Source organism: Aquarana catesbeiana, linkage group LG03 (assembly GCF_042186555.1).
Source record: "Aquarana catesbeiana isolate 2022-GZ linkage group LG03, ASM4218655v1, whole genome shotgun sequence".
Lineage (NCBI taxonomy): Eukaryota > Metazoa > Chordata > Amphibia > Anura > Ranidae > Aquarana > Aquarana catesbeiana.
Window position 1 is genome coordinate 115,168,788 of NC_133326.1, and position 18,256 is coordinate 115,187,043.

At 45.1% G+C, this 18,256-nt stretch overlaps 1 protein-coding gene across 5 annotated transcripts in view; it reads right to left on the bottom strand.

The window, feature by feature from the left end:
* Positions 1–13,499: 13,499 nt before the first annotated feature.
* The window catches only part of SIN3A (SIN3 transcription regulator family member A), a 112,302-nt gene continuing 107,545 nt past the window's right edge, over positions 13,500–18,256 (bottom strand). For 3 of the 5 annotated variants that reach the window (XM_073619029.1, XM_073619027.1, XM_073619028.1), the window contains one exon: positions 13,500–15,480. In XM_073619029.1, coding sequence (XP_073475130.1) covers positions 15,250–15,480 — 231 coding nt within the window. In that variant the 3' untranslated portion in view covers positions 13,500–15,249. The remainder of the gene's footprint in view (positions 15,481–18,256) is intronic. The other 2 variants (XM_073619031.1, XM_073619030.1) reach the window with 2 other exon arrangements.

An 18,256-nucleotide genomic window follows, 5' to 3' on the forward strand; every position in this document is an offset into this window, starting at 1 on the left:
CATGTAAAAACGCAGCGAAAACCACCTGCGGGACACCAATAACTTCACCGCAGCTTGAAGAGTCTGCAGCTTGTCTGAAGGGAGAAATACTCTCGCCTCTGAATCCAGAACCAAGCCCAGGTACTCCAGGTGTTGAGTTGGCACCAACACCGACTTTTGGAGGTTCAACACCCAACCAAACTCCCGGAGCGTCTGTATGGTGAGCGCCACATCCTCCCTTAATTCTGAGGCGGAAGCTGCTCTCAGGAGGAGGTCGTCCAGGTAACCCACGATCCCTCGTTGTCTTAGCAATGCCAGAATTTGGGCTAGCACCTTGGTGAAGACCCTCAGCGCCATCACTAGGCCAAAAGGGAGAGCTACAAATTGATAGTGCTCGTCCCCGACCACAAATCGTAGAAACCTCTGATGCCTGACGCATATGGGGACATGTAGGTATGCGTCCTTGATGTCCAAGGATGCCAAGAAATCCCCCTGATGGAGTGCAGCGACCACAGAGCGAACTGATTCCATACTGAACCTTTTTACTTTCACAAAGCCGTTGAGGGCCTTGAGATCCAGGACCGGACGGACCCCTTCCTTCTTTGGGACTACAAACAGATTGGAGTAGAATCCCTGAAACCTTTCTGGCGTCGGCACAGGTACTATCACCCCGTGCAGCAGCAGGTCCTGTACTGCCCTGAACAGGGCCTCCCAACGAGCCGGAAGAAGATGAGGGAAAAAATCTGCCTAGCGGACAAGAAAGAAACGATCTTGTAGCCTGATGAAACCAGTTTGCAGACCCACTGGTTGGAAAAGAGGGAGGTCCACCGAGCTGCAAACTCCCGAAGGCGACCCCCCCACCCGAGAGTCGGGCGGGGGCAAACCTTCATGCGGCAACAGATTTGTTTGAAGGCTTACGAAACCAGGCACACCTCTGTCCCATAGCAGGCACCTTGTCAGACTGGGAACGCTTACCTGCCTACCCGGGCGGACGAAAAATCTGAGCGGAAAAAGAGTGCCCCCGCCTATGACATGGTTCCTTACCTTTTCTGGACTGTGGGAGCAAAGTACTCTTCACCCTCAGTAACATTCTTAATAATGTCATCCAGTGAGGCTCCAAATAGCCTCTCCCCTTCGAAGGGCAAATCCACCAGCGCTTTCTTAGCGCAGACCAGCCAAATCAGGCGACGTAACACCACTGCTGATACTGAGGCTCTAGAAAGCAAGGGGGCCATATCTAGGGCCGCATCACAGACATACTTCAGGCCCTGTACCAACTGGTCTGCCAGTTCCACGCAAACCAGGGAAACCTGTTGCTTCTCCAACTCGCGATGCAACAACTTAGCCCATTCAGTAAGCGTCTGTGACACCAGGGCCATGGCTAACACTGACTGCAATGCTGACTCCACCACAGTAAACATGGATTGGGCAACCGCCTCGGCCCTTCTGTCCGCAGGGTCCTTGAAAGCAGGAGTCCCTTCCACCAGAATCATGGTTACCTTATTTAACCTGGATACCGGGGGGTCAACGACTGTAGGAGATGTCCATTTTTTCAGGAAATTCTCCTCAAAGGGGTAACGCACCGCCATCCGTCTCGGGACTGAAAAGGCCCGCTGTGGGCTTCCCCACTCCTTGTAAATAAACTTATCAAAATAAGTTAGGTAGGGAAACACGTTAGCAGTGCAGGCCGGCTTGTGGGACCCAAAAGGGACTGACACCTCTGCAGATGCCCCCGCCCCCCCACCGTATCCTCTATCTTTAAGGTATCCCGCACCGCTGTGATAAGTGCTCCTACTAGCGATCTTTCCTGTGCTGACCTGGACACAGAGTCATCCTCACTGTCCTGGTCCGCATCCTCTGAAATGTCAGAACAGTGGCTGCCTGCCACCGCGGGACCCGAGTCTGAATCAGAGCTTTCCCCGGAAGACGGTGGGGGGGAGGGGGCGTTTTTTTTTTACCCCCCTTGCGCCCGCACGCCGCTTCTAAGCTGGCAACAAGACTCCAGGACTGCCGACAGAGCGTCCATAGGCACCGCAGGTACAGGGGAACTGGTTGCCATAACAGGGATGTCTGGGGAAGAAGCGCCAGCTTCTGACGCCATGCTGACCCACTCTTGCCTGTCACCACTTGGGGACCTAAGGCAAGTCATCAAACAAAAAGCCCACCCTCCTAGCTGTCACAGACTAAGGGGGCCCCCCGCAGGACTCACCACCCTGACCCAGGTACTGCGCTGTGCTGCCTCCTTCCGCTCTCCCCTGTGCCAGCCACAAGGTGTTCTGAATAGTTTCACGCTGTTCCAGACTGAACCAGCCGCCCAGCGCTAGAGTAACACAAACTGAGGCTACTAGAAAATGGCCGCCTCAGCAAAAAACGTTTGAGAGCACCGGGAAAGTGGGCGCCGTACTACAAGAAAATGGCCACGGAGCACGCGATGGCCAGTCCCCACATGGCAACTCACAGGTATTCATAAAAAACAGGGAGAAATGAGTGGACCACCAACTGCCCAGCGCAGCCCCCTGCCAGGACCCAGAGGACCCCTGGCCAGGTACGTGCACCGCACCCCCTATACCCAGTCACACAGCGGCCCCTTAGCATGGGGAGGAGGGAAAGGACAGGGAGAGAAGAAAGGGAGAGACCCCCTAGTCAACCTCCCACGGCACACTGTGACTCGGACAACAGTAGCCCGGTCATATGTGTGCCCTGGAGCATATAGCTCGCCGGCCGCTCCTGGATCAGACGGGACTGGCCGACCCAGCGCGTAGCTAGGGTCTGCTCACGCTGGATGGCCAGGCTGGGGAGACTACCAGGATCTATATTATCCAGCCTGGCTGTTGATTGTAGATCACAGGAATCAAAAAGCAAAAAAAGGAAAAAAATTCCAAGGACCAATGGTCCCCACAGGAAGTCAGGTCCTTCCATACTAAGCAGAAAAAAACTGAGCTGCTGGAAGCAGAGTGAGGGGTTATAGCCAGTAGGACCGCCCCCTGGGCGGTACTGTGCAGTTTTGCTGTTTTTACATGTTCTGCCTAGTCCTCTCCTGAAGGTGGCGATATAACCTAAGGTCAAGATTAAAGGTGCTGTGTCCGTCAATGAACGAAAGATAAATTAGGATTTTTGTTTTGTTTGTAAAATCCTTTCTAAAGCCTAGTACACACGGGCCAAATGTTGGGCGACAGCAGCCAGTTCAATAAAAAAAAAAAGCTGACATTTGGCCTATGTGTCTTACAAATTTGAACAGAAGCTTTAGGCTTAGTATATCCCAGGAGGTACTGACATTCCAGATGGAATGAGCCTTGAGATACAATAGGCCCAAGAAATGAGCTGACAAATCCATATAGAGGTAGTAGATTAAGAAGCAGCCTAACCCCCTGCAAGGCCCTCAGGCAAAACAAACAGGTCTGATGAAGCAGTAATCCTCAGATAAACTCAAACAACATCCAAGATTGGAATATTTTATTCAATATACAAAAAACATACTAACATCTAAAAACATTAGTGCAAAGGGAACAGTAATGTCAAAGTGCAACTGCTAAAGTGCTGCAGCAGCCACATTTAAGGCAAACCAAATGGTCAAAGGCAAACTGGAGCTGCAACAACAAACCCTACATGTTTCAGAAAAACACAAAAAGATTCATTTCTTTTTATGATATGTACTTCTTTCTTCAGGGGTTTCGGTAAAGCAGATTGTTGCATTTCTATCAAAATAAGACAAAAATGTGTACATACATATATATGAGTAAATATATCTCACATTTAAGTGGACAATAGCATACACAGTGAAAAAAACTGTGAAAAAGACAAAACAAAAGGACAAAGTTTTTTAACTTCAAAAAGGCAGAAAGGAACATCAGCAAATCATATTGGGTCAAAGGGTAATCACAAAACATCCATTCCTCTATCATGATATTAGTACACAGCAGGGATGTAGGGAGATGAGTTCCCACGTCCATAAGTCCACTAGATGGGGATACCATTCAAAAAGGGGTCCAAAATGATAGAGATTGATTGAGAAATAAAAATACAAACGAGCCTTGGCTGTATATGGGGCTATCCTAGTTTCCCCTGACAGGACAGCAGGTCAGGACTCACGAGAACCATCACAAAAGGCCTAGAAGATGCGGATCTAAAAAGTGAGAAAAGGGAGCAAAAATGTATATGTATGTATACCATATGTAAATACATATATGAGTATGTACCACAGAGACAAAGAAACCTTTCTCTCAGACAAAAAATAAATAAATAATAAGGAACTAAAATATGGCCAAGTAGATTGTAGTAGAGGGAAAATACAACAAAGGAGGAATCCCCATGTACTTGTTGTTATACAAAAAAGGGGGTAAATAACAAACCTTATCTAGGCAGTTCACTGACAGTGATGCAGGAGCGAAGCTCATCTCAGCTGTGTAGCAGAAATATACTGCGCTTACCTGAGTTAAATAGTCAGTGTAGTAGGAGTGGTGTGAGAGGGCGGCCAATTGTGCACACTAGATGTAATTAAACCCAGGAGAGGGGAATAAATTTTAATAGGCGAGTGAGAGCTTCCAAATCCACACACAGAGACACAGCTGTGTGTGGATCATTATGGCATCGACCAATCATGGCTCCCCGGCCAACGCGGTGTCAGACGTCGATGGAGGCCGCTGACACGGAGAGAGGGCAGGGCAAGAATGAAGGAGAGCCCAGTGCGCAGGCGCGGGACCGACGATCGGGCGCATGCACGTGTGAGCTGCAGAAAGGTTGCCTCCGTCTCCTTGGAAAGGAAACGGAGGCCCCCCCGTGTCAGGGAGTACCAACAAGCCATCCAAAGGGGACAACCAGGAACAGAAAATCTAAGCTCAGCTGTGAATTAAAAAGAGAAATAGAATTCCTGAGGGAGAAAATTAAATTAATTGTATACTTTTGGTAAAGAATTTGCAACGTACTTGGACTAAGACCCCTTTTCACACCAAGGTGCTTTAAAAACGCCCTAAAACGCCTTAGCGTTATTACAGCGTTTTTACCGCGTTTTAGGGGCGCTAGCGGTAAAATTAATGCACCGCTGCAGGTGTTTTAACAGCGTTTTTCAAGCGTTATTGAAGCATGTGTTATTGATGCTATCTTTCTGCTTGCATGTTTATCCTTTGTGAGATCATGTAAAACAAGCAGTGTCTTGTAAAGTAACAAGCAGTGTCTTGTTTTACTTCAAATCTTCATTTTTCTGGGATTAATTCTTTTTTTGGCACTTTAATTTTGTTTTTTTGGCACTTTGATGGTCTGTTTAATCATTCTGACCTTCCCACAAGTTCAATCCTGTTGTTGTAGATCTCTCTTTTCTGCTTGCATGTTTACCTTTTTTGTGAGATCATGTGACTTTTCTACAGCTCAGGGCGGATTATAGGCGCTATTCAGGCATTTTTACAGCGTTTTCAATTCATTTCAATGGAGAGGGGCGTTTTTGAAGCGCTTTTTTCAACGCCCAAAAGCTGCTCCAAAGATGCTGCTTGCAGGACTTTTATCAACGCCCCGCCAGCGCAACGCCTCAGTGTAAAATTGTGTCCATTGAGATGCATGGGGAGCGTTTTATGAGCGTTTTAATAGCGTTAATTTTAGCACTAAAACGCTGCAAAAACGCCTTGGTGTGAAAGGGGTCTAACAGGACGTCCTGTTAGTCCAAGTACGTCGCAAATTCTTTACCAAAAGTATACAATTAATTTAATTTTCTCCCTCAGAAATTCTATTTCTCTTTTTAATTCACATTTGAGCTAGCTGAGCTTAGATTTTCTGTTCCTGGTTGACCCCTTTGGATGGCTCGTTGGTACTCCCTGACATGGAGGGGCCTCCGTTTCCTTTCCATGGAGACGGAGGCAACCTTTGTGCAGCGCACACGCGCATGCGCCCGATCGTTCGGTCCCACGCCTGCGCACTGGGCTCTCCTCCATCCTTGCCCTGTTGCGCTGCCCTCTCTCCGTGTCAGCGGCCTCCGTCGAGGGGAGCCATGATTGGTCGATGCCATAATAATCCACACACAGGCCTATTAAAATTTATTCCCCTCTCTTGGGTTTAATTACATCTAGTGTGCAAAATTGGCCGCCCTCTCACACCACTCCTACTACACTGACTATTTAACTCAGGTAAGCGCAGTATATTTCTGCTACACAGCTGAGATGAGCTTCGCTCCTGCATCACTGTCAGTGAACTGCCTAGATAAGGTTTGTTATTTACCCCCTTTTTTGTATAACAACAAGTACATGGGGATTCCTCCTTTGTTGTATTTTCCATCTACTACAATCTACTTGGCCATATTTTAGTTCCTTTTTATTTAATTATTTATTTATTTTTTGTCTGCGAGAAAGGTTTCTTTGTCTCTGTGGTACATACTCATATATGTATTTACATATGATATACATACATATACATTTTTGCTCCCTTTTCTCACTTTTTAGATCCGCATCTTCTAGGCCTTTTCTGATGGTTCTCGTGAGTCCTGACCTGCTGTCCTGTCAGGTGAAACTAGGATAGCCCCATATACAGCCAAGGCTCGTTTGTATTTTTATTTCTCAATCAATCTCTATAATTTTGGACCCCTTTTTGAATGGTATCCCCATCTAATGGACTTATGGACGTGGGAACTCATCTCCCTACATCCCTGCTGTGTACTAATATCATGATAGAGGAACGGATGTTTTGTGAGTACCCTTTGACCCAATATGATTTGCTGATGTTCCTTTCTGCCTTTTTGAAGTTAAAAAACTTTGTCCTTTTGTTTTGTCTTTTTCACAGTGTATGCTATTGTCCACTTAAATGTGAGATATATTTACTCATATATATGTATGTACACATTTTTGTCTTGTTTTGATAGAAATGCAACAATCTGCTTTACCGAAACCCCTGAAGAAGAAAGTACATATCATAAAAAGAAATGAATCTTTTTGTGTTTTTCTGAAACATGTAGGGTTTGTTGTTGCAGCTCCAGTTTGCCTTTGACCATTTGGTTTGCCTCAAATGTGGCTGCTGAAGCACTTTAGCAGTTGCACTTTGACATTACTGTTCCCTTTGCACTAATGTTTTTAGCTGTTAGTATGTTTTTTGTATATTGAATAAAATATTCCAATCTTTTATAAAACGTTACTCCATTTGTACCTAGAATTTATTGATCCTTGCTAGTATACCACCCGTAATATCCCCTCTGGGGCATTTTTGTTGTCTTGTTCTATTCACTTTTCCGGGGATGTGGCAGAGACCTCCAGGATCAGCTCTTTAGTGGCTCCTTTTTTCATTTATTCTTCCCTTGCAGGAAAGTGCAACCAACTCCAAGACCCTGCGAGCTGAGGTAATGGCAACCAAAAAGAGAACCTTGTGCATAGGGTGTGACAAGAGAACCGCTTGTAAAGGTTCAAAAGGAGAAATCTGCAAACCAACCAAGATTAAATTAAGATCATACAGGAGACTGCACAGGCAGAACAATCCATGTGACAAGCTCTGCAAAGGCTTCTACCAAGGAATGAAATGTGATAAGTCTCTAAAACAGAACAGAAAGGTCGATTACTGTCCCTTGCTAGTACTTCACCTAGAGACTCTCCGCACCAGACAGGAGAAAAGCCAAAATGTGACCCATGATATACTGTAGGGCATGAAACTTAGAAGCCTCACACCAATGGTGTACATACACCTTCCTGGAGGTCAATGTTCTCGCCCTAAGTAGGGAAAGGGATTAGAGTCAGAAACAATGCCAGCTCGCAGGACCTGGCCTTCAGCAGCTATGCTTAAAGGGGTTGTAAAGGTATTTTTTTTTTTGCAATAAACATGTTATACTTACCTCCACTGTGCAGCTCGTTTTGCACAGAGTGGCCCTGAACCTGGTCTTCTGGAGTCCCTCGGCGGCTGTCTCAGATCCTCCCCGCAAGAACTAAACACCTTCATGCGAGCTCTCTCACATGGTGTTTAGTTCTTGCAGATACACTCCCGTGATACACCCTGTATCACTCCGCCCGCATCATTGGATGTGATTGACAGCAGCGCGAGCCAATGGCTGCGCTGCTTTCAATCCATACACTCTAGCCAATCAATGGCCAGGCTGAGCGACGAAGAGGATGTCGGGAGCGAGCACGGGACTTTCGAGGGGTCAGGTAAGTAAAACGGGGGGGGGGGGGCGGCGTTGTTGGATGTTTTTTCACCCTAATGCATAGGATGCGTCAATGACGATAACCGCTCCAGGCGAGTGAACTCACAGCCCCTCCACACTTCCATTGGTGCTGGCCCGATCCACGATCATGACACTTGAAGAAACATAGAAGTAGCTGACCGCACTTCAATGATTTTGCAGATAAACATGATTTATTGGAATCTTCAATGAAAGTGCAATGCAGACATCACAGCTCCCACAATGGACAATGAACGTGTTTCACACAGATGTGCTTAATGGTTAAGCACACATCTGTGTGAAACGCATTTACTGTTCTCTGTCCATTGTGGGAGCTGTGATGTCTGCAGGGCCGGTGCTACAACTAGGCAAACTAGGCAGCCGCCTAGAGCACCCGACCGCTGGTTTCCCTACTTTCCGTCTTCTGCCAGTCTCCTCTGCGCTATGTAGGTTTTTGGTGAGGTGGTGCCTGTATTCAGGGGATGCCTCTGTCTGCAGCATGTAACTAACTCAGGCGGCAGCCGCCCCTTCCATAAGCAGTGTCAGAGGTGCAGCGCAATACTGGAGGACTGTCCCGATGGAACGAAAGCACACATCCCCTGCGCACCACAGCCTCTATGATCAGTGACCTGTCTGTCTCTCCGAGTCTCTGCCCATACGTGATTCCTATACCAAGTCATGTGACCCCCCCCCCAACCCCCGCCGTGTCAACGTCATTCGTAGAGGCCGCTCTCCCTCCCGGCCTGTCCAGCGGCAGCGTGGGCTATAGCCTAATCGGATCAGAGTAGTGGGCGCTCTATGGATGGTGACAGCTGGGGGCACCAAGGCAGGGTTTGTTTCTGGCACTGGCAGGGTCGTTGGATGCATGTAGGGCCCCGGTGAGTGAAAAACTGATATTGTATTAGGAAACAGGTAGGTCAGCCTAATGATTAGGTAGGTCAGTGTAGGGGTCAGGTAGGTCGGTCAGTGTAAGAGTTAGGTAGGTCAGTGTAATGGTCAGGAAGGTTAGTGTAGGGGTCAGGTAGGTCTGTGTCAGGTGGGTCAGGAAGGTCAATGTAGTTAGTGGTCGGGTAGGTTAGTGTAGGACAGAGTAGGTGTCCGGTAGGCCAGTGTAGGGGTCAGGTAGGTAGGTGTAATGGTCACATGGGCAAGGCAAAGAGGGTGGAGCCAAGCAGGGGGCGGAAAAATGAGGTTTCGCCAAGGGTGTCAAAAATCCTTGCACCAGCCCTGGATGTCTGCAATGCACTTTCTTTGAAGATTCCAATAAATCATGTTTTATCTGCAACTTCAACAGCTATGCTGTCAAAGCCAGCGACTGTAAAGATGGTAGATCAAACCCTGCAACAGCAAGTCTTGAGATCTGGAAGAGCCCACAGGTTATCTGCCAAGAGATTAACGATGTTTGCATACCACGTTCCTGGCCAAGCAGATGCAATCAGAATCACTGAAATGGCCTCTACCTTTATAGAGAAGGCATAGGTTTATTATTTATTACAGGTACTTATATAGCTCAGGGAAAACTGATCCCAAGCAGTCACCATAGCACCTACCGCAAATGCCAAAGGTTCGGGACACAACTGAAAGAAGCTCTTCTTGGATACCAAAAGCATCACTGGTTCCTGTCCTGTCACCTTTACCTTCCTTTTAAGGGGTAGGATCATGCTTTTCCCTCACAGTGATATCCAAGGATGGTACAAACAAGCATCCCCCCCCCCCCCCCCCCAAAAAAAAAAAAAAAAAAAAAAATTAAAAAAATGGTAGCCTCTCACTTTGCTTCTTGCAGCAAAATTTTACTAACACAATCTATACAATCTGTCTCCTGTGGAGAAACTCTAGAAAGCTTCTGTATGCAATCTCCCAAGGCATCAGTTGAGAAACTGGAGGGCAGCGGTAACTTAATTTTAATGCATACCACATCTGCCATCAAGCCGACCTGGTCTATTGTGTCTGAGACAGCCCTGGACCCGGAGATTCCTCTTGGGAGCACTCATCCACAGTCCCAATTCTCTGAAAAAAGAAAAGGTCGAAGCTGTTGAGAAATTGCCTCAGAAGTCTTATCCTCCCACAAAGGGGAAGAGGGGAAAGAGCCCATGTGTGCTTCCCAGATGTTCCATACCAGTGAGAACCCCTGACAGCTGATCAGGCAACCCCTACAGGGCTGCAGAACATTCTTCCCTTGACACAAAAGAATTGTGCCCCTAAAACAGCAGAATTACCAGATAGGAGCAGGGTTTCGATGAAGAAGCAGTATTTAGGATTTATATTATTCTCATACAGTACTAAATCTGTTGCAGTCCTTGGCAAAACTGTCTCGGTTGGCTGTTGAAGAATGCTGGCACAGGTATTGCAAATACAATTCAGGTTATTCCTCATCTTGTTTTTTTTAAATGGGGCAGGTATTTTGTGCAATAGATGTGCATCAAATTTTAACTGTTAATTTGTTGAGTAGTTTCCCTATAAGACCTTGTTCGCACATGAATGCAGCTTCATCTGAAATCGCAATTTCAAAGCTGCGCGTCAGTGCAACTTGGAAGACATCTTTACAGCTTAATGCATAGATGTCTTCCAAGTCGCAACTGAAATAGCCAAAAGTAGTACAGGAACTACTTTTTCAAATCGATGTGCCACCGCAAAGGCCGCATTGCACCGATTTGAACAGTGCCAATGTCGACAATAGGTTGCAAGTTGTCATGCGATTTGACCTGTCAGTGTGAACAGAGGCTAATGCCGCGTACACACGGTCGGACTTTTCGTCTACAAACGTCCGATAGACTTTTGTCGGACGTGCGGCAGACTTTCTTACGAACGACTTGCCTACATACGATCACACAAAAGTCCGACGGATTTGTACGTGATGACGTACACCGGACTAAAATAAGGAAGTTGATAGCCAGTAGCCAATAGCTGCCCTAGCGTGGGTTTTTGCCCGTCGGACTAGCACACAGACGAGCGGATTTCTGGGTCCGGCGTAGTTACGACGTAAAGATTTGAAGCATGTTTCAAATCTAAAGTCCGTCAGATTTGCGGCTGGAAAAGTCCGCTAAAAGTCCGCTAAAAGTCCGGGGAAGCCCACACACGATCGGATTGTCAGCCAGCTTTAGTCCGTCGGACTTTTGTAGACGAAAAGTCCGACCGTGTGTACGCGGCATAAGTGTTTTCCTGAGCATATTTCCTGCCAGTGTCATGGCTATACCAGGTTACCAGCTTGGCAATCTACAGCAAAACCATCTTCCTAGGCCAGGGGTTGGCAACCCGTCGATTCCCTGCCTTGCCAACCCTTAGCCTAAAGTGTTCCTCCCCCACCTACAAAGCGGCAGAGAAGTGATATTCCTCAGTATAATCCCTGCCTGTCCTCCTCTCCAGTCCATTCTAGGCGCTTGTGTGATATTATGTGGGATGGATGAAATAGGGCTGGTGTGTCAGACCAGGTAGTAATCTTACAACAGCTGTCCTACACTGCTCTGCTTGTGGAGGATACTGCTTCAGCACTACAGACCCCCTATTACTCTGCCCTACATACGCATGACCCCTTTACTCAGCTGTATAAACTATTGACCCCATACACTTCCCTACATACTACTTACACATACACTAGCCGGAACTCAGAACAGACAGTAGCAATGAGGCCATCCAGGCCTGAAACTAGTTGAGCAAGGCAGCCTGTTTTTTCTTCATGATGGACTGCATCAGGAATGTGGGGTTGACAAATTACTCGCCAGACATAAAAATATTGTGAACAAAAGTGAACATCAATTTTCTCACTGAAGCAAAGACCCCTTTCACACAAGAAGTCCAATCAGGTCCAGCTGTCCATTTTTGAGCCCGGCCCTTCAGTCTCCTCTATGGGCAGTTGTGTCTGTTTACACCTGGCTGCCGACTCGGGAAGGAAAAAAAAAAATCTGTTTTCTTCCTTCTGGCTGGATTGATTGTAATCAGGTATAAACAGACAACCGCTCAGCTCAGTGGGGGATTAGCAGAGATCCCCTGCTGAGAAAAACCAGATCCAATCCATGTGAAGGGGGCCCAACGTTTAAGGTACGATAAGGTACGGTTAATATTTTTACAGTGACATTTGTTTTATTATATTCTTCTAAGTTTTCTTTTTGTCGTCCTTAGTTTTATTGGGGACTTGCTAGTTAATTTCTAGAACAAAAAAAAAAGGGATGTCGCACCCCGCTGATCTTTGATCTCTTCCGTGTTGTTCAGGAAGAGATTTACCTCTCAAAGGTCACCTAGGCTGTATTTTTTAAAATAGTACAGCAGCATCATCATGTGACCCGATTTTTAGAAAATTCTTTGGCACCTTCACATTGTTATGGGTGAACAGTTTCAGAATTATGAACTGAGGAATTATGCAGGCCGTCATTGCTGACTAGACTAGTTCACTGGCTGCCATGATGATCTTATAACTTAAAGTGTTTGTTATTTTTTAAAAAAAAAAAAGGTTTACAAACATGCTTATACTTGCCTGCTCTGTGCAATTGCACAGAGCAGCCCCAATCCTCTTCTTCTGGGGTCCACCATTGGAGCTCCAGGCCCCTCCTCCTTATCGGGTGCCCCCACAGAAAGATACTTTTCATGGGGGCACCCACGCAGGCTCGTTGCAGAGTCCTGCTGCTGCGTACATTGACACAGACAGTGGGACTTGGCCCCATCCCCCACGATTTGAGTGACAGCAGCAGGAGATCAATCTGTCCAATGAGAGAGACAGTGGGTGGAGCCACTGCACTTGTGCACATCACTGGATCAGATTGGGCTCAAGTAAGGAAAAGGGGAGCTCTGGTAAGGAAAAGGGGGGCTCTGGGGGGAGCTGCAGCACAGAAGGTTTTTCACTTTAATGCATAGAATGCATTAAGTGCATGGTTCACTTTTCTGTTATTACCATAACTGTATATTTTATACATGGAATGTTCTTTTTCTGTATTGCTTTAAAAATAAAATAAATGAATAAAATGTTTATGCAAAAAAAAAAAAATAAATGCATTAAGGTGAAAAACATTGAGCCCAGATTCACACCTACGCGAATTAGATGTGCGTTTCCGCACATCTAATTCGCATAGCAGGAGAATGTGACTGGCTCCCTATGGAGCCGGTTCACATATCTCCAGGGCGGCTGTGGAGCGCACTGCACAAAAACGCTGTGCGTCTTTGGCTCCGTTTCAGGGCCGAATTCAGGCATAGAATCGGCCCTGATTCGTCCCTGAAAAGGGGAACAGGGACGCACAGTGCTCCTGTGCTATCCGCAGCCCGTTGTAGTGTGAACCCACCACTTAAGTCATGTTGGTTTTTGACAATGAAAAGCTGGGTAACCTGCTGTAGTATGGCATGACATGCGCCAGTAACGTTTCATGATATATTGTACTACAACCCCAATGTTATCCAATGACTTTGTAACAATGGGTCTTAAAAATTGATTTTGTATTATTTGAAAAAAAAAAAAAATGAAATAACGTTTATTAAACGAAAAGAAATAAAATAACATAAATCATTGGTTTGGCACAAATATACAGGTCAGGGGCTGACTTCACTCTGATCTGATAGCTTACTTGTTGCAGGTCAGACATTAATGAAATCTGACAGCTACCCAGACAACTACCATTTTCAGAGGGTGGTCAGCAGTGGCAGTCTCATGCTCTATTTCAGTTTTTTTTTTAAGGTAGGTACTGCAAATTTCTCCATTAGGTCCAAATCGTATGTCTTGACTTTCACTTTAAATACCTGACTGTTTAGAACAGCCCTCAATTGAATTTTCAGGTGCCCAGGAAACCCCTGCTAAAATATATTAAATTGGGAGCTCATGCCCTTACATTGGTGGTCAGAGGGAAGAATGCCACCCTTCCAGTCATTTTGTTGGCAAGCTACTTGCTCTTCCAAGTGGTGCTGGGCTCAGAACTTTGCAGGCAACATCAGATGGAAAATCAATCAGCCACAGCTCAATGAACCGTTAGCAACTCAAGGGTTGAGAATGGCTTGTTTAGAAAACCATGTGCACTCTTTATAAATAGCAAGTATAATACCTACATAAACATTCAAAAGGAAACAGCCTACCAAAAAGGTGAGTTGTTCCACTATAACCTATGCAAAACTGAATCAACCACCCTTCAAGTTGCAGGTGATGGCGCCTTCTTTTCTTATGTTACCGAAGATGTAGCAGATCTGAGACTCCTTAGCGGTGCATTGTAATAGTCACGGTAGGTAAGTAAAGCTGGAAAATCCTACAAGGAAGTCACCATTGGTACCCAATATATGTAAATAAAAAAGGGGGGGGATCCTTACCTTGCACATAAGTGATGTGTTTATGGCAAAGGGAGAAGTAATAATCCCTTAATAAGCATAATAAAAACAAAGCATCATGGGATCGCTGTAGTAATCTGACATTTGTATTAAGTGCATAAAAGCCAAATATAACTTTGGCTTCATTTTGCACATTTAGATTACCAGATACTTAGTTCTCTGTGTAAGAAGCTTGGAGACAGTATTGGTTACCAGCGAGATCATGCAGTGTTGAGGTTATTAGCTTCCATCAGAAACTTAATCATACCAAACCTTTTCTTTATTTACACTGTGTTTAAAAAAAGGGGGGGGGGGGATAGAAGATAACACTCACACTGACAGAAATACAGCAAAGAGGCGCTGGGACGGGGTGATTAGACATATATACTGTAATTCTATATATATATTTATATATATAAACCACACTCTCAATAGACTCCCTTTGGTAGAAACAGTAATAAAGGAGGTTGTGGTTTTTAGATGTCCCCTACCCCCCCATCACTATGTTACAAAGATAGGTAACAGAACATTAAACTAAGACAGTGCTTGCTATAAAATAAGAAATGGGTACAGGAGATGTATAGGACAACCTTTGCTGACATTATTTACACGCTTGTATTTACACACCAGGAATAACAGGAGATCTGCTAAGACTAACTGGTGGGGCAGTTGGCAGAAGGTTTTCAGTAACATTAAACCCCTAGGATCACAGCGCCACCTCTGGGAGCAGAGAGAGATTACTTTATCCTCTAATGAGTGTTGGGTACAACCATGCCTCTGCCAATGATTCTTCTCTTTTAGGCAAAATACCATGTCCTTCAGAAAAACCTGGACTACTACAGTCAGTTCAGGGATGGAGGGCTGTTTGTTGCATGTGTTTATGGTGCTTTAAAAGGTGGTCCATATTTTACTCGATACTTGTTGATGTCCACAAAGTGTAGGGTCTCTGAGTCCCGGGTGGTGGCACAAGGTACCATACCATCCACCCCCTCCCCCAACAGCCACTTTCTGGTATCAGCTGCCATCTCCCGGCTCACGTGCTCCATATTCCACTTGTTCAGCCATGTTTGGAAGCGTTGGTGCAGTCGTTTGCTGACTCGCTCATGAGACTAAAGAAAACACACAATACAAAAGATTCTTTGTTATTCTGCGCCAACGAAAACCCAATAAAAACAAACTAAAATAGTATTATTATATAACTAACTGATATTTGCATTTTTCCACTGAAGACAGCTGTGTCCATTGACAAAGATGAAGGTTATTTTACAGAGTTTGTCATTTTCTCATCATGTTGTTCAGTTCAGGCATAAAACCACTGCAAAGCTTGTAGAACTATTTTCCCCATTACATTTTTTTTCATATACATTATTATTATTTTTTTTTTTTTTTACAACCTGGACCAACTGAATTCTCTCAACTTTATAGAAAGTAGAATTAATGCAAGCCTCAAAAGAAATAGTGAGTAGGTTTAGCTTCTGTTTTGAACTTTTTTTTTTTTAATAAGCCACACTTATATCCCATTTATGGCATAGAGCACTTGTTACATTTTTGCTATAACCCTATTGAGTTGTTGAGGTCATAATGTAAGATAAATATATATATATATTTTTTTTTTTTCTCCTAGACAAACAAAGCCTTTTCTTAGCAAAGTTGTCATGATTAAATTTTCTATGCAATCTATAACCAGAAAAAAAATACCAATAAATGCACCTTTTTCTAGTTTGACCAGTGTTAGTTTTAAAAATACGCAGGAATCTCCTTCCCACTGTTGCAGAACTACATGTCCCATGAGGCATTGTAAAACACTGACATTCACAGACATGACTAGGCATGATGAGAATTTTAGTTCCTGAACAACTAGAGGGCTCTGAACTAGAGGTATTTAGATTAAAGTTATTTATTTAAAAAAAAAAAACCTAGTGTTATACTGCCACCTACAGGAGACATAGCAGAAGGCATGTCCCTATTTAAAATAAACCCCAGTTTATAAAAAAAAAAAAAAAGTCCTGCTTACATACACTAGATTACCAAAAGTATTGGGATATACATACATACACAAACAAACTTTAATGGCATCCCAGTCTTAGGCCGGATTGTTCAATATTGAGTTGGCCCACCCGTTGCAGCCATAACAGCTTCAACTCTTCTGGAAAGCCTGTCCACAAACGTTTGACCATTCTTGCACAAGATCATTTGAGGTCAGGCACTGATGTTTGAGGAGAAGGCCTGGCTCACAGTCTCCACTCTAATTCATCACAAAGATTGGGTTGAGGTTAGGGCACACCAAACTCGCTCACACGTCTTTATGTACCTCGTTTGTGCACTGGTCCAAATCATTTGGTGAAGGGGGATTATGGCGTGGAGTTGTTCTTTAGGGGTTGGGCTTGGTCCCCTAGTTCCAGTGAAGGGAACTCTTAAGGTGTCAGCATACCAAGACATTTTTATGCTCCCAGCTTTGTGGGAACAGTTTAGGGATGGCCCCTTCCTGTTCCAACATGACTGCACACCAGTACACAGATCAAAATCAGTATCTGACCTCACAAATGCGCTTCTGGAAAAACGGTCAAACATTCCCAGACACGCTCCTAAACCTTGTGGACACCCTTCCCTTCTGGGGGGAGGGGGGGGGGGGGGAGTACAAACGAGAGTGTAACTCTGCTTTAAGATCAGTATGTATATATAACACGGTTACCAAAAGTATTGGGGGGGGGGTGTGTGTGTGTGTGTGTGTGTGTGTGTGTGTGTGTGTGTGTGTGTGTGTGTGTGTGTGTGTGTGTGTGTGTGTGTGTGTGTGTATACATACATACATATACACACATATATATATATATATATATATATATATATATATATATATATATATATATATACATACACACACACACACACACACATAGGCACGCATCCCAATACTTTTGGTAACAGTGTTATATATACATACTGATCTTAAAGCAGAGTTACACTCTCGTTTGTACTCCCCCCCCCCCCCTCCCCCCAGTGCCACATTTGGCACCTTTTGGGGGGGGCAGGATATCTGTCTTTCACAGGTATCCTGTTCCCACTTCCAGGAGCCTCAGCCACGGGTATTGCTGTCACCGCCCGGGCTCCCTCCGGGCCAGTAGGAGAAAGGAGTGGAGCCTCACGCATGCGCAGAAGGGTTTCCGGCGTGAAGCCATATGGCTTCTTCACTGCCGGGTTCCCCACTCACAATGGAGGCGGCGTGCACCCAACAGCTGCGGGAGACATTAGCTGCAGTGCCGACATCGCTGGACTCCAGGACAGGTAAGTGTCCAATTATTAAAAAGTCAGCAGCTACAGTATGTGCAGCTGTGCTGGCTTTTAATTTTTGCAGCGGTGGGCAGACCTCCGCTTTAAGCTGGCCATACATTATATAAAATTTTCTTACTCAATTTCCTTTAGATTTTCCTTCACAGATGGAGTGCAGGGGCCTGCCCGATGGCATTCAAATTGAGATTGTTTAGGTTTAACCTCATATTATATGGTTTTGGTAAATCATAATGTATGGCCGGTCTAAGTCTTCAAATGAATCATTTATTTGCAAATGTGATCCAACTTCCTGTTAGAGGGTGGCTACATTTACCTTCCATGCTCCCACTGGACGTAGGAACATAGCCACCCTCTTTTGCGGAAGAGAACAGTAGTATCTGTAGCGTGCAGAGTATAGTCCACTTGACCTCTAACGAGCACTGCTCCTTCCAAGCAAAAGTAAGACAGTAAAAATAGGTTCATGAGCTCAGACAGGATGTTACCAAGAAAATGAAAGGTAGAAATACACATATAGTATGTGTATGGATTGTTTTTGGAGAATATGGATATGGTTTAGTGTCAGTTTAATGCCATTTCCCTTCATACCTGCTCACTTGT